This window comes from Giraffa tippelskirchi, chromosome 12 (genome assembly GCF_054371585.1).
Source record: "Giraffa tippelskirchi isolate mGirTip1 chromosome 12, T2T-mGirTip1v1.2.pri, whole genome shotgun sequence".
Classification (NCBI taxonomy): Eukaryota; Metazoa; Chordata; class Mammalia; order Artiodactyla; family Giraffidae; genus Giraffa; species Giraffa tippelskirchi.
In genome coordinates this window covers 65,744,099-65,759,191 of record NC_137286.1, presented here as the reverse complement: position 1 = coordinate 65,759,191, position 15,093 = coordinate 65,744,099, and the positions used below count along the sequence as shown (strand labels likewise).

General features: G+C 54.9%; 2 protein-coding genes and 1 long non-coding RNA gene across 3 annotated transcripts in view; 2 read left to right on the top strand and 1 right to left on the bottom strand.

The window, feature by feature from the left end:
* LOC145530002 (uncharacterized) overlaps positions 1-15,093 on the bottom strand; it is a 1,493,464-nt gene that overhangs the window by 831,961 nt on the left and 646,410 nt on the right. Inside the window, exons 77-78 of the long non-coding RNA XR_014071397.1 lie at positions 11,705-11,816; positions 4,073-4,184 (exon numbers count right to left, since the gene is read on the bottom strand). This is a non-coding gene — a long non-coding RNA (uncharacterized LOC145530002). The remainder of the gene's footprint in view (positions 1-4,072; positions 4,185-11,704; positions 11,817-15,093) is intronic.
* LOC145529953 (uncharacterized) lies at positions 236-2,773 on the top strand. Its single transcript, XM_081550726.1, has 3 exons — positions 236-405; positions 805-1,117; positions 1,368-2,773. The coding sequence occupies exons 1-3, from the start codon at positions 271-273 to the stop codon at positions 2,003-2,005; spliced, it is 1,086 nt and encodes a 361-aa protein (XP_081406852.1). The 5' UTR covers positions 236-270; the 3' UTR covers positions 2,006-2,773.
* LOC145529977 (uncharacterized) lies at positions 7,877-9,678 on the top strand. The gene is made up of 3 exons (XM_081550753.1): positions 7,877-8,053; positions 8,453-8,765; positions 9,016-9,678. Exons 1-3 carry the CDS (start codon positions 7,919-7,921, stop codon positions 9,642-9,644), a joined length of 1,077 nt encoding a protein of 358 aa, XP_081406879.1. The 5' UTR covers positions 7,877-7,918; the 3' UTR covers positions 9,645-9,678.

Below are 15,093 nucleotides of genomic sequence, written 5' to 3'. Positions count from 1 at the left end.
CTCGGAGCTCAGGCCCTGGCTGCACCCAGGCCTCCCCAGGGCTGTGGGCTGGGCTGTGTGGCTGTCACTGTGCCTGCACATGGCCTAAGGGGGGTGGTCGAGCAGTCAGAAACCCAGAGATTCCCTTGGGAAGTTTTGGGGAAGGGACCTCAGCACGAACCCCAGGAAATGATGTCACCTGCCGGCAACAGAACCCAACAGAACCCGCAACCCGGGTATCCAGGCCTCCAGAGCGGAGAGGAGCCCCCAGCCAGATCACTTGCTGCCAGGATGTTCTGCTGTTTGCCCCTGCCCAGAGGCCGGGGCCTGAGGAGAGCTCACAGGCAGTGTGCGTGGGCACCCTGTCGACGTTGGCTCAGGGCACCCCCGAGAGGCCTCTGGCCCTTTGCCCGGAGAAACAGAAAGGTAACACGGGGAGCCCCAGGCCGGGCCAGCCCACCTCTCCCATGCCACCCGGAAACACCGGGTCCTTTGCCTGTGTGTGTGGATGCGGGTTTCTCGGGGTGTGTCTCCCTCAAGGAAGCCCAGGCGGATGTGGGGTCAGAAGCCTGCGGGCAAGTTGTGTCCACACCCCAGGGGAGAGCAGGCTGGCTGGGATGGGGAGAGTGCGGGCAGCGCCGGCCGCCCAGGCTGGCCTCACACCCTCAGGTGGGTCTCTTTCGTCCCGGGTGGGGATCTGAGCAGACACACGTCTCTGACACTTCTGGGAAGAGAAGTTCGAGCAGGCAGAAGCAGCGGCTCCACTGGCCAGGCCCAGCTTGGAAAAGTCCCAGCATGGCTGGCTGACGGTCACTGTCGTTGCAGAGCTTCCCACGTGATGAGGCCGAGGACGGGGACACCCCGTCCACCTCCCGGAGGGAGGGGTCGGAGCACCACCCCCCCGCCCCTGAGGCCCAGTGCAGGCTCCAGGTGAGCGTGCCCACGGAGGCATCAGCCCCACCGGGGGCGAAGCGGAGGCGGGGAAGGCCTGCTGCCGAGACACCACACAGGATACACCCGGCGGCCCAGTCTGAGGCTGCCACGGAGCTCAGCACACCCGGCTCCGACCCAGAGTCCCGAGAACCCCAGCCTCTGAGGCAGCAGGAGGACCTGGAGCCCACCACGCCAGAGCACAGAGGTGAGGACGCTGGGGCTGGTGCACGGGAGTGTGTGGGGAGGGGGTGCTGAGCTACACAGGGATGAGTTCCCGAAAGATGCTGCTGGGCCTGCAGCAAGCGCTGGCCTCACACCCCCACCCCCATCTTGCACACTTCAGTCCCAAAAGACATCCGACCCTGGGTATTCTTTGGGAATCTCTTGGAAGCTTTCTGTCCCGGGATACGCACATGCCAAGGCTGGCCTGTGGGCAAACTTTGCTTCTCCCTCAGCTCTAGCACTGGCCTCCAACTGGAACCAGGCTCCACTTCCCAGACCTGTCCCTACAGAGGTGGTGGCTCCAGGTGCAGGACCCAGGGATCCACCGAGGGCAGATGGAGAACCGAGACTTGCCCTCGCAGAGACACCAGGCCAGCTGGGTTCTGGCCAGCACACCGGGCAGATCGGATCTCCGTGCCTGCAGGACCCCCAGCCCCAGGCACTGATGTCCCACCCCCTCAGCCAGAACCTCCACCTCCACGTGCACCTGTACCTGCTCGGGCTTTGGCAGGAGAACCCGAGGCAGAGGAGGAGTCACCGCCTCGGCAGGGAGAGCCTGCCCTGGCTCCCGCGCAACACCCAGACGCCGACGATGACTCACCCACCCCTGCAGGAAGAACGAGCCCCCGCTCTGGACAGAGACCCAGAGCCCTTGCCGGAAACACCACGTCCAGGGGAGCGGTCGGCTCTGCCGCCTCCATCCCTGTCGGCTCACCGTGGACGCTGTCAACTCGGTCTGCCCCCAGGGGACATGGAGTTCCTTTCCCCTGAACTGCTTTGCATTTGGTTTGTTTCCACCTTTCTGGTGATGTTTTATTTTTTGTATGGTTTCCTGTATTTTTGTTGGTTAAGTTGGGAACTTGTTGGTTAAGTTAGTAAACTTTTTCATCATTGTTGCAATTTGGGAACACTGTTGTGTAACTCTGGTGATACTGTGTTACCATCACCACTTTGTGGTTTCAGACCCGTTTGATCTTTATGCCCCACCCCCCAACAAAGCCTGGATTCAAGGCAAGCACGCCCTGTTCATCCCTCCCCCCGATCCTGAACACAATTTCATCTTTTCTTTCTGCATTCCTTCCTATATTCTTGGTGTCCCCAATCAATGACTCTCAGTGAAATGACTGAAGGAGTTTCTTTCGGACTCTCCACCTACTGTAAGACTCCATTGGAGAGTTCTCATTTTTATGTCATTTGAACTAGCCTTTGATAGCTGACAGGACGGTGTACGTCCTTTCAAGATATCATGTGCCAAACGAAGCCCTTTTGGCAAATGCCATCATTATCTCCAGGCAGGCATTGCTGTTTGAAGGGTGACATCTCAGCCAGAAGGCAGAGGCTGAGCTCCTCTTGTTGCACCAGCTCCCAAAAGAAGCCAAGAAAGGGAGCTGGAACAACAAACCACCCCAACGCCCAGGAAAGCGTTCTTCACGACAGAAGGCTAGAAAATGACCCAACAACCTTGTGGCCCAGAACCCCTCTAGAAAAATCACTGTTCCATAAAAAAGAGAAACACGTGGGAAGTTCCAAGGAGAGGCAATGCCCATGGCCAGTGTACTTTAGAGACGGCCTGACCGCTCCGGGGAAGACACGCACCGACGGAACCCCTTGGGAAACAGCAGTGAGAGTCCTCACCGTCGTAAGGGTTTCCTCTGGGGACAACCTGCCCTGGGCACCACATGAGGGAGCAGACCGGCTTCTCTTCCTCTGCCCCCACACCATTCACTCATGAAGGCAGCTCAGGTGTTCTCATGCCCTGCCTGCCTGCCTGCCTGCCTGGCTCATCCGTGAGCTGTGACCACCTCCAGGGCAGGACTCCACCTTCTCCTCTCTGTGTACCGTGAATCTGCACACAGTGGGCTTTCAGAACCTTAGGAGACTTGAGCCATTCCCACTCGAGCCAGAACCCTCCCCAGGAAGGAAAACGGCTGTGGAGTCATTTTGGCCCCAGCACTGGTTCCGAAAGCCTGGCGGCTCCTACAGCCTCTACGGTGTGAAGAGGGAGGTCCCTTTTGACAGAGCTTTCCGGCTGTCAGATCTAAGCTGTTGTTTCACTGTCAGCTGTGTCTCTTCCGTTGCAGCCAGGTGGGCCACGCTGCTCCAAAGGGGCTCACAAGCTGAGTGGCAAGGGAGGTATTGAGCGGACAGGGATGGCTACAACGTGCTGCAAACTGAGTGAGGGTCCCCACAATCCTCAGCAAAGGTCGGTGGTGTGCAAGTGGGGAGTAGAGGGCCCCCAAGTTCCAAAGGAAGGGAGGTACTCGGGAGCTAAAGCCCTTGGCTGCTGTGGTAGCAGCTGCAGATGGCAGCTCGTCCACAGTGCACTTCGAATGAGGTCATATGAGCGGGACTCTGGAAATGGCTCCGAAATCAAGAGAAAGGGGTCAGGGTATGTGGGAATCCGGCGGGGGTGGGGGGTGGATGAAGGAAGGTGTCCTTCCTCTCTCCAGTGCAATTTGGTTTGGTGAGTCTCAAAGCTACCAGATGGCACTTCCCAAGTCAGGCCCCCGCAGGAATCAGGGTGGGCTGCGTGCCTCAGCGCCTGCTACAGGGACAAGCCACACCAGTGGCCTCCCTGAGCTCAAATGGCCGGATCTGGGGGTTCTGTCTGGGTGCACACCTCCTTGCTCTGGCCAAGTTCCCCCCTTCTCTGAGCACCAGCTTCATCCTCTCGAATGAGGACATCGATTGCTACCTTGGCACGTTACTCCCTTCATCCTGTGAAGACTCATTAGGCTTATCCTACAATTACTAGCTGGCCCGAAGAGATATCTCCTGAATCCAGATTAAGCTGGAGTCTCCCAGGCTCATCTGGCATGTCTTCCCTGAAGTCTGCCAAAACCCACACCCTTGCATTTCCAGGGACTCCCCTTAGCCAGCTGGGCAGAAAACCCAGCATGGTTCAAACAAGCTGACAGACAAGCGGGAGAGGACTCACGGGCAGACAGCCTCCCTCAGGTCTCTGGTGGAGCTCTGGGACCACAGCAGCAGCGGGCCATCTCAGACCCTGGGCTCAGCAGCGCCCTCATTCTCAGGCCGGCGGCTCTGCCCTGAGGGGAGCAGGAAGGTCACCAACTGCCGCAGGCGGACCTCAAGCCCCTCCCACTGCTGGAGCCTGACCTCCCCCGGCCCCACCCCTTCCCCTACCCCAGCAGGACGAGAGCTCGTCTTCCCCTGGCTTCCAACGTGAGGCCCGGCCCCGGGCCCCGATTGGGCACTGCCCCAGTCCGGAGCCAATCACAGTGGCCAGGGAGGTGGAACGCACCGATTGGCCAGGGCCAGGTCATGTGACCATACTCCCCAGGAAACTCAAACCTTACCAAGATTCCCTAACAAACCAATGAACAAAATTATCCAGTAAAGGCAAACCGTACTTTTTAATGAGGCCAATGTCACAGAACAAAAAAAAATCCTTCACAATGAACTGCTCAAGGAAGCTACTAAATAAGCTTTCAGAAAAGTTAAGACTTTTTTTTTTTTTTAATAGGGTGACGGAGAGCTATACCTTTCCCATCTATGTGAATTTAGGTTTAAACTAGATTTCCCTCGGCTATTATATAAGACAAAAAACCCCACATCACCCCCTTTCACTCCCCCCACCCCCAAAAAGTGTTTTAGTCTATTGAATTTTTGTGTCCTCAGTTGTGTCTGATTCACGGCAACTCACGAACTCTACACAGCCAGGCTCTTCCGTCCATGGAATTCAGGGCAATTTTTTTCTGTCACAGCAAATGCCCACCCTGGGTGATCCAAAGGCAAGGGCTCAGAGGCTCCTGAGAGACTAACTCCTTTCAGCCGAGCACAGAGCTGGCTCCTCACTGGGATGCCTGTGGCCTGGGGCTCCCAGAGGGGAGAGCAGCACTCGCCCCACCGTGTGGTCACTGCTGGAAGTGCAGGCTGCTCCTCACTCCCCCTTGACAGTGTCCCTGAGGGCAGAACAGTGTGAATCTACTCAAGGTGGAAACGCAAACTCCGATGCAACCAAACTTCCCACAAGGTCTCCAAAACCACTCAGGAACAGGGAATTGGAAACTGCAGGGCATGACATGAATGGAGATGGAGACTTGACACCTTACACCGAGTTCACTTCCAGTTATCCCTAGACAAAGTTTCCATGAAAACTTGTCACAAATCTAGAAGAACAATGAGCAGAAACCGGACACGTGCTTTGAGTCTTCACACACAAAACAAAAAGGCAGCCCACAAAACAACCCAGAGAATACAGTGGACTTTGCAAAATCAAAGATATCTACTGTGGGAAAGACCTCATTACAAAAGCAAAAGACAGGTCATACATCGCGAGACGAATGAGTGGAAACACAAAGCTTCTCAAGGATGTGTCTCCAAACAGACAAAGAACACCAACACGACAAGCCTGTGAAAACTAGGGAAAGGTCTGAAGGGACAGCAGACTGAGGAAGACACACACAGAGTATCCCGGATGATGTCCAGCACTGAGGGCCTGAAGAAACAACAGTCTAGTTGCACTCCCTCAGGCCTGTGTGACCCTGGATGAGGCCTCTGTTTCCCGGTGGCTCTGAGAGATGGACAGGGAGGAAGGGGAAGAGAAATCACTTGCATTTCTAATACTCACAGCAAAGTCTTCCAATGAGAAGGGAATTATCACCCCCACTGACAATGCCATTCACTGAAGTGATACCCACGAGTCCATCTAACCCAGAAGGGAAGGAAGGACCTGTTCTCACAAAACGGCGAGAGATGGAAGAAGGAAGATCAAGCCCACACCAACCACTGGAAAGAGAAGCTGTGCTCAGGGCTTGAAAGAATTCCTATTGGGAAAATGATGTCACAGCCCCACAAGGCAATCCACAGCTTCGATGCTATTCCTCCCAAAATGCCAATGCATTTTCGCACCGAACAAAGAATTGCAAAAGGGGTACGGAAACAGAAAAGAGCCTAAATTGTCAATACAATCCGACGAAAAAGCCCCGATACGGACATCCAAGGTTGTGTGAAAGGAAATTAGACGACCAAACTAGGATCCTCAGGAGAGTATCGGAGAAGGCGATGGCGACCCACTCCAGTACTCTTGCCTGGAAAACGCCCTGGACGGAGGAGCCTGGTAGGCTGCAGGCCATGGGGTCGCGCAGAGTCAGACACGACTGAAGTGACTTAGGCGCAGCGGCAGCAGCAGGACAGTATGCTATTGGGAATACAACAACACACACAGATCCAGATCGATGGAATAAAGTTGAGGGTCCAGAAACAAACCCCGGCATCCATGGTCAACTCATCTCTGACACAAAAGGGGAGAATATCCAAATGGGAACAAGAAAGCCTCTTCAATAAATGTCCATGGGAAAACCAGACAGCTACATCTGAAGAACGCTATTGGTTTTGATCTCACACCACCTCAATATCGGGGAAAAACCTCACCCTAAAGACTGATGTCATGAGACAGCTAGAAAGAAGCGTAGGTCAAAGGCTCCTTAACATCAGAGTCTCCTTGCCATTTGCTGGGCGGAGGTAGAAATGGGTCTCTTCAAGTAAGGGAAAGAGGAAAACGAAGTACGCCAATGGGTTTCCATCCAATGGAACCTCTTCACAACAGAGAAGCTAAGCATTCAGAAATGCAAAAGATGGGAAACGGAACATGAGAGACTCCTTGCAAGTGGTGTATCTGAGAAGGGGTTCATATGGAAAGAGACGAAGAATGCACAGCACTCAGATTCCAAGAAACACCACCACCACCCTTGACCCTTCCCCCATGACCAACTCCGACCTAAAGCCTTTCTCTCCCTCTAACCTATCCCTAAAACATAACCCTCATCTAATCATATACATGTGCATTCCTAGCATCCATCCATCCACACACAAGAGAGAAAGAGGAAGACACAGACTGAATCGAGAAGGGAAAAGAGAGGGACACAGACAGAGAGAGACACGGAACCAAAGAGAGGAAAGGAGTCGACGGTCCAGACTTTTCATCAATCTGTCTCGAAGGTAGAAGCAATGACAGCGCCCATCCACCCCAGAAGGGGGAAAAGGACGGAAGGTTTGGAGAGGAAAAGACAAGAACGCAGGGAGCCATTAGAAGCTCAGCCACCCGCAGAAGCCGAGCTGGGACACTTGAACAGAATCTCAATGGAAACAGAGGACCAGAAAGTTGGCTACTCTTTTCTATAAGAGAGGGAGACCTTCGAGTCTTCCTTTCGCGCCTCCAACTTGGATGCGGGGTCTCAAAACACTCAGGAGGGGGAGTGCCTTTTCCTGGGTACCACGGCGCATCCAGGCCTCATTCTGCCCCATTCTGTGCTGTGTCAGCCCTGGATGGAGTCTTTCTTTCTGAAGTCTCAGCGCACAAGCTCCACGTGATATCGGCCCCAGGTGGAAAGGCATGGAGCTGCTCGTAGGCCGACAGACCTAGGAAGCAGATGGGAGAATGACCCCCACTCTGCAGATGGAGAGACTGGGGAAACCCTGAGGGGCATACGCTTGTCCAGGGCCACACCACTTATGAGAAGAAGGAGCCTGGTCTGAGAGCAGCGGGGTCCTCGGAGCTCAGGCCCTGGCTGCACCCAGGCCTCCCCAGGGCTGTGGGCTGGGCTGTGTGGCTGTCACTGTGCCTGCACATGGCCTAAGGGGGGTGGTCGAGCAGTCAGAAACCCAGAGATTCCCTTGGGAAGTTTTGGGGAAGGGACCTCAGCACGAACCCCAGGAAATGAAGTCAGCGGCCGGCAACAGAACCCAACAGAACCCGCAACCCGGGTATCCAGGCCTCCAGAGCGGAGAGGAGCCCCCAGCCAGATCACTTGCTGCCAGGATGTTCTGCTGTTTGCCCCTGCCCAGAGGCCGTGGCCTCAGGAGAGGTCACAGGCAGTGTGCGTGGGCACCCTGTCAACGTTGGCTCAGGGCACCCCCGAGAGGCCTCTGGCCCTTTGCCCGGAGAAACAGAAAGGTAACACGGGGAGCCCCAGGCCGGGCCAGCCCACCTCTCCCATGCCACCCGGAAACACCGGGTCCTTTGCCTGTGTGTGTGGATGCGGGTTTCTCGGGGTGTGTCTCCCTCAAGGAAGCCCAGGCGGATGTGGGGTCAGAAGCCTGCGGGCAAGTTGTGTCCACACCCCAGGGGAGAGCAGGCTGGCTGGGATGGGGAGAGTGCGGGCAGCGCCGGCCGCCCAGGCTGGCCTCACACCCTCAGGTGGGTCTCTTTCGTCCCGGGTGGGGATCTGAGCAGACACACGTCTCTGACCCTTCTGGGAAGAGAAGTTCGAGCAGGCAGAAGCAGCGGCTCCACTGGCCAGGCCCAGCTCGGAAAAGTCCCAGCATGGCTGGCTGACGGTCACTGTCGTTGCAGAGCTTCCCACGTGATGAGGCCGAGGACGGGGACACCCCGTCCACCTCCCGGAGGGAGGGGTCGGAGCACCACCCCCCCGCCCCTGAGGCCCAGTGCAGGCTCCAGGTGAGCGTGCCCACGGAGGCATCAGCCCCACCGGGGGCGAAGCGGAGGCGGGGAAGGCCTGCTGCCGAGACACCACACAGGATACACCCGGCGGCCCAGTCTGAGGCTGCCACGGAGCTCAGCACACCCGGCTCCGACCCAGAGTCCCGAGAACCCCAGCCTCTGAGGCAGCAGGAGGACCTGGAGCCCAGCACGCCAGAGCACAGAGGTGAGGACGCTGGGGCTGGTGCACGGGAGTGTGTGGGGAGGGGGTGCTGAGCTACACAGGGACGTGTCCCCGAAAGATGCTGCTGGGCCTGCAGCAAGCGCTGGCCTCACACCCCCACCCCCATCTTGCACACTTCAGTCCCAAAAGACATCCGACCCTGGGTATTCTTTGGGAATCTCTTGGAAGCTTTCTGTCCCGGGATACGCACATGCCAAGGCTGGCCTGTGGGCAAACTTTGCTTCTCCCCCAGCTCTAGCACTGGCCTCCAACTGGAACCAGGCTCCACTTCCCAGACCTGTCCCTACAGAGGTGGTGGCTCCAGGTGCAGGACCCAGGGATCCACCGAGGGCAGATGGAGAACCGAGACTTGCCCTCGCAGAGACACCAGGCCAGCTGGGTTCTGGCCAGCACACCGGGCAGATCGGATCTCCGTGCCTGCAGGACCCCCAGCCCCAGGCACTGATGTCCCACCCCCTCAGCCAAAACCTCCACCTCCACGTGCACCTGTACCTGCTCGGGCTTTGGCAGGAGAACCCGAGGCAGAGGAGGAGTCACCGCCTCGGCAGGGAGAGCCTGCCCTGGCTCCCGCGCAACACCCAGACGCCGACGATGACTCACCCACCCCTGCAGGAAGAACGAGCCCCCGCTCTGGACAGAGACCCAGAGCCCTTGCCGGAAACACCACGTCCAGGGGAGCGGTCGGCTCTGCCGCCTCCATCCCTGTCGGCTCACCGTGGACGCTGTCAACTCGGTCTGCCCCCAGGGGACATGGAGTTCCTTTCCCCTGAACTGCTTTGCATTTGGTTTGTTTCCACCTTTCTGGTGATGTTTTATTTTTTGTATGGTTTCCTGTATTTTTGTTGGTTAAGTTGGGATTAGTAAACTTTTTCATCATTGTTGCAATTTGGGAACACTCTTGTGTAACTGGTGATACTGTGTTACCATCACCACTTTGTGGTTTCAGACCCGTTTGATCTTTATGCCCCACCCCCCAACAAAGCCTGGATTCAAGGCAAGCACGCCCTGTTCATCCCTCCCCCCGATCCTGAACACAATTTCATCTTTTCTTTCTGCGTTCCTTCCTATATTCTTGGTGTCCCCAATCAATGACTCTCAGTGAAATGACTGAAGGAGTTTCTTTCGGACTCTCCACCTACTGTAAGACTCCATTGGAGAGTTCTCATTTTTATGTCATTTGAACTAGCCTTTGATAGCTGACAGGACGGTGTACGTCCTTTCAAGATATCATGTGCCAAACGAAGCCCTTTTGGCAAATGCCATCATTATCTCCAGGCAGGCATTGCTGTTTGAAGGGTGACATCTCAGCCAGAAGGCAGAGGCTGAGCTCCTCTTGTTGCACCAGCTCCCAAAAGAAGCCAAGAAAGGGAGCTGGAACAACAAACCACCCCAACGCCCAGGAAAGCGTTCTTCACGACAGAAGGCTAGAAAATGACCCAACAACCTTGTGGCCCAGAACCCCTCTAGAAAAATCACTGTTCCATAAAAAAGAGAAACACGTGGGAAGTTCCAAGGAGAGGCAATGCCCATGGCCAGTGTACTTTAGAGACGGCCTGACCGCTCCGGGGAAGACACGCACCGACGGAACCCCTTGGGAAACAGCAGTGAGAGTCCTCACCGTCGTAAGGGTTTCCTCTGGGGACAACCTGCCCTGGGCACCACATGAGGGAGCAGACCGGCTTCTCTTCCTCTGCCCCCACACCATTCACTCATGAAGGCAGCTCAGGTGTTCTCATGCCCTGCCTGCCTGCCTGCCTGCCTGGCTCATCCGTGAGCTGTGACCACCTCCAGGGCAGGACTCCACCTTCTCCTCTCTGTGTACCGTGAATCTGCACACAGTGGGCTTTCAGAACCTTAGGAGACTTGAGCCATTCCCACTCGAGCCAGAACCCTCCCCAGGAAGGAAAACGGCTGTGGAGTCATTTTGGCCCCAGCACTGGTTCCGAAAGCCTGGCGGCTCCTACAGCCTCTACGGTGTGAAGAGGGAGGTCCCTTTTGACAGAGCTTTCCGGCTGTCAGATCTAAGCTGTTGTTTCACTGTCAGCTGTGTCTCTTCCGTTGCAGCCAGGTGGGCCACGCTGCTCCAAAGGGGCTCACAAGCTGAGTGGCAAGGGAGGTATTGAGCGGACAGGGATGGCTACAACGTGCTGCAAACTGAGTGAGGGTCCCCACAATCCTCAGCAAAGGTCGGTGGTGTGCAAGTGGGGAGTAGAGGGCCCCCAAGTTCCAAAGGAAGGGAGGTACTCGGGAGCTAAAGCCCTTGGCTGCTGTGGTAGCAGCTGCAGATGGCAGCTCGTCCACAGTGCACTTCGAATGAGGTCATATGAGCGGGACTCTGGAAATGGCTCCGAAATCAAGAGAAAGGGGTCAGGGTATGTGGGAATCCGGCGGGGGTGGGGGGTGGATGAAGGAAGGTGTCCTTCCTCTCTCCAGTGCAATTTGGTTTGGTGAGTCTCAAAGCTACCAGATGGCACTTCCCAAGTCAGGCCCCCGCAGGAATCAGGGTGGGCTGCGTGCCTCAGCGCCTGCTACAGGGACAAGCCACACCAGTGGCCTCCCTGAGCTCAAATGGCCGGATCTGGGGGTTCTGTCTGGGTGCACACCTCCTTGCTCTGGCCAAGTTCCCCCCTTCTCTGAGCACCAGCTTCATCCTCTCGAATGAGGACATCGATTGCTACCTTGGCACGTTACTCCCTTCATCCTGTGAAGACTCATTAGGCTTATCCTACAATTACTAGCTGGCCCGAAGAGATATCTCCTGAATCCAGATTAAGCTGGAGTCTCCCAGGCTCATCTGGCATGTCTTCCCTGAAGTCTGCCAAAACCCACACCCTTGCATTTCCAGGGACTCCCCTTAGCCAGCTGGGCAGAAAACCCAGCATGGTTCAAACAAGCTGACAGACAAGCGGGAGAGGACTCACGGGCAGACAGCCTCCCTCAGGTCTCTGGTGGAGCTCTGGGACCACAGCAGCAGCGGGCCATCTCAGACCCTGGGCTCAGCAGCGCCCTCATTCTCAGGCCGGCGGCTCTGCCCTGAGGGGAGCAGGAAGGTCACCAACTGCCGCAGGCGGACCTCAAGCCCCTCCCACTGCTGGAGCCTGACCTCCCCCGGCCCCACCCCTTCCCCTACCCCAGCAGGACGAGAGCTCGTCTTCCCCTGGCTTCCAACGTGAGGCCCGGCCCCGGGCCCCGATTGGGCACTGCCCCAGTCCGGAGCCAATCACAGTGGCCAGGGAGGTGGAACGCACCGATTGGCCAGGGCCAGGTCATGTGACCATACTCCCCAGGAAACTCAAACCTTACCAAGATTCCCTAACAAACCAATGAACAAAATTATCCAGTAAAGGCAAACCGTACTTTTTAATGAGGCCAATGTCACAGAACAAAAAAAAATCCTTCACAATGAACTGCTCAAGGAAGCTACTAAATAAGCTTTCAGAAAAGTTAAGACTTTTTTTTTTTTTTAATAGGGTGACGGAGAGCTATACCTTTCCCATCTATGTGAATTTAGGTTTAAACTAGATTTCCCTCGGCTATTATATAAGACAAAAAACCCCACATCACCCCCTTTCACTCCCCCCACCCCCAAAAAGTGTTTTAGTCTATTGAATTTTTGTGTCCTCAGTTGTGTCTGATTCACGGCAACTCACGAACTCTACACAGCCAGGCTCTTCCGTCCATGGAATTCAGGGCAATTTTTTTCTGTCACAGCAAATGCCCACCCTGGGTGATCCAAAGGCAAGGGCTCAGAGGCTCCTGAGAGACTAACTCCTTTCAGCCGAGCACAGAGCTGGCTCCTCACTGGGATGCCTGTGGCCTGGGGCTCCCAGAGGGGAGAGCAGCACTCGCCCCACCGTGTGGTCACTGCTGGAAGTGCAGGCTGCTCCTCACTCCCCCTTGACAGTGTCCCTGAGGGCAGAACAGTGTGAATCTACTCAAGGTGGAAACGCAAACTCCGATGCAACCAAACTTCCCACAAGGTCTCCAAAACCACTCAGGAACAGGGAATTGGAAACTGCAGGGCATGACATGAATGGAGATGGAGACTTGACACCTTACACCGAGTTCACTTCCAGTTATCCCTAGACAAAGTTTCCATGAAAACTTGTCACAAATCTAGAAGAACAATGAGCAGAAACCGGACACGTGCTTTGAGTCTTCACACACAAAACAAAAAGGCAGCCCACAAAACAACCCAGAGAATACAGTGGACTTTGCAAAATCAAAGATATCTACTGTGGGAAAGACCTCATTACAAAAGCAAAAGACAGGTCATACATCGCGAGACGAATGAGTGGAAACACAAAGCTTCTCAAGGATGTGTCTCCAAACAGACAAAGAACACCAACACGACAAGCCTGTGAAAACTAGGGAAAGGTCTGAAGGGACAGCAGACTGAGGAAGACACACACAGAGTATCCCGGATGATGTCCAGCACTGAGGGCCTGAAGAAACAACAGTCTAGTTGCACTCCCTCAGGCCTGTGTGACCCTGGATGAGGCCTCTGTTTCCCGGTGGCTCTGAGAGATGGACAGGGAGGAAGGGGAAGAGAAATCACTTGCATTTCTAATACTCACAGCAAAGTCTTCCAATGAGAAGGGAATTATCACCCCCACTGACAATGCCATTCACTGAAGTGATACCCACGAGTCCATCTAACCCAGAAGGGAAGGAAGGACCTGTTCTCACAAAACGGCGAGAGATGGAAGAAGGAAGATCAAGCCCACACCAACCACTGGAAAGAGAAGCTGTGCTCAGGGCTTGAAAGAATTCCTATTGGGAAAATGATGTCACAGCCCCACAAGGCAATCCACAGCTTCGATGCTATTCCTCCCAAAATGCCAATGCATTTTCGCACCGAACAAAGAATTGCAAAAGGGGTACGGAAACAGAAAAGAGCCTAAATTGTCAATACAATCCGACGAAAAAGCCCCGATACGGACATCCAAGGTTGTGTGAAAGGAAATTAGACGACCAAACTAGGATCCTCAGGAGAGTATCGGAGAAGGCGATGGCGACCCACTCCAGTACTCTTGCCTGGAAAACGCCCTGGACGGAGGAGCCTGGTAGGCTGCAGGCCATGGGGTCGCGCAGAGTCAGACACGACTGAAGTGACTTAGGCGCAGCGGCAGCAGCAGGACAGTATGCTATTGGGAATACAACAACACACACAGATCCAGATCGATGGAATAAAGTTGAGGGTCCAGAAACAAACCCCGGCATCCATGGTCAACTCATCTCTGACACAAAAGGGGAGAATATCCAAATGGGAACAAGAAAGCCTCTTCAATAAATGTCCATGGGAAAACCAGACAGCTACATCTGAAGAACGCTATTGGTTTTGATCTCACACCACCTCAATATCGGGGAAAAACCTCACCCTAAAGACTGATGTCATGAGACAGCTAGAAAGAAGCGTAGGTCAAAGGCTCCTTAACATCAGAGTCTCCTTGCCATTTGCTGGGCGGAGGTAGAAATGGGTCTCTTCAAGTAAGGGAAAGAGGAAAACGAAGTACGCCAATGGGTTTCCATCCAATGGAACCTCTTCACAACAGAGAAGCTAAGCATTCAGAAATGCAAAAGATGGGAAACGGAACATGAGAGACTCCTTGCAAGTGGTGTATCTGAGAAGGGGTTCATATGGAAAGAGACGAAGAATGCACAGCACTCAGATTCCAAGAAACACCACCACCACCCTTGACCCTTCCCCCATGACCAACTCCGACCTAAAGCCTTTCTCTCCCTCTAACCTATCCCTAAAACATAACCCTCATCTAATCATATACATGTGCATTCCTAGCATCCATCCATCCACACACAAGAGAGAAAGAGGAAGACACAGACTGAATCGAGAAGGGAAAAGAGAGGGACACAGACAGAGAGAGACACGGAACCAAAGAGAGGAAAGGAGTCGACGGTCCAGACTTTTCATCAATCTGTCTCGAAGGTAGAAGCAATGACAGCGCCCATCCACCCCAGAAGGGGGAAAAGGACGGAAGGTTTGGAGAGGAAAAGACAAGAACGCAGGGAGCCATTAGAAGCTCAGCCACCCGCAGAAGCCGAGCTGGGACACTTGAACAGAATCTCAATGGAAACAGAGGACCAGAAAGTTGGCTACTCTTTTCTATAAGAGAGGGAGACCTTCGAGTCTTCCTTTCGCGCCTCCAACTTGGATGCGGGGTCTCAAAACACTCAGGAGGGGGAGTGCCTTTTCCTGGGTACCACGGCGCATCCAGGCCTCATTCTGCCCCATTCTGTGCTGTGTCAGCCCTGGATGGAGTCTTTCTTTCTGAAGTCTCAGCGCACAAGC

Bases quoted from the DNA above. Each gene is read 5' to 3' on its own strand.
- LOC145529953 (XM_081550726.1), top strand. From the start codon at position 271: ATGTTCTGCTGTTTGCCCCTGCCCAGAGGCCGGGGCCTGAGGAGAGCT. The intron at 406-804 runs GTAACACGGGGA...CTGTCGTTGCAG, and splicing joins TTGCCCGGAGAAACAGAAAG to AGCTTCCCACGTGATGAGGC. The intron at 1,118-1,367 runs GTGAGGACGCTG...CTTCTCCCTCAG, and splicing joins CACCACGCCAGAGCACAGAG to CTCTAGCACTGGCCTCCAAC.
- LOC145529977 (XM_081550753.1), top strand. From the start codon at position 7,919: ATGTTCTGCTGTTTGCCCCTGCCCAGAGGCCGTGGCCTCAGGAGAGGT. The intron at 8,054-8,452 runs GTAACACGGGGA...CTGTCGTTGCAG, and splicing joins TTGCCCGGAGAAACAGAAAG to AGCTTCCCACGTGATGAGGC. The intron at 8,766-9,015 runs GTGAGGACGCTG...CTTCTCCCCCAG, and splicing joins CAGCACGCCAGAGCACAGAG to CTCTAGCACTGGCCTCCAAC.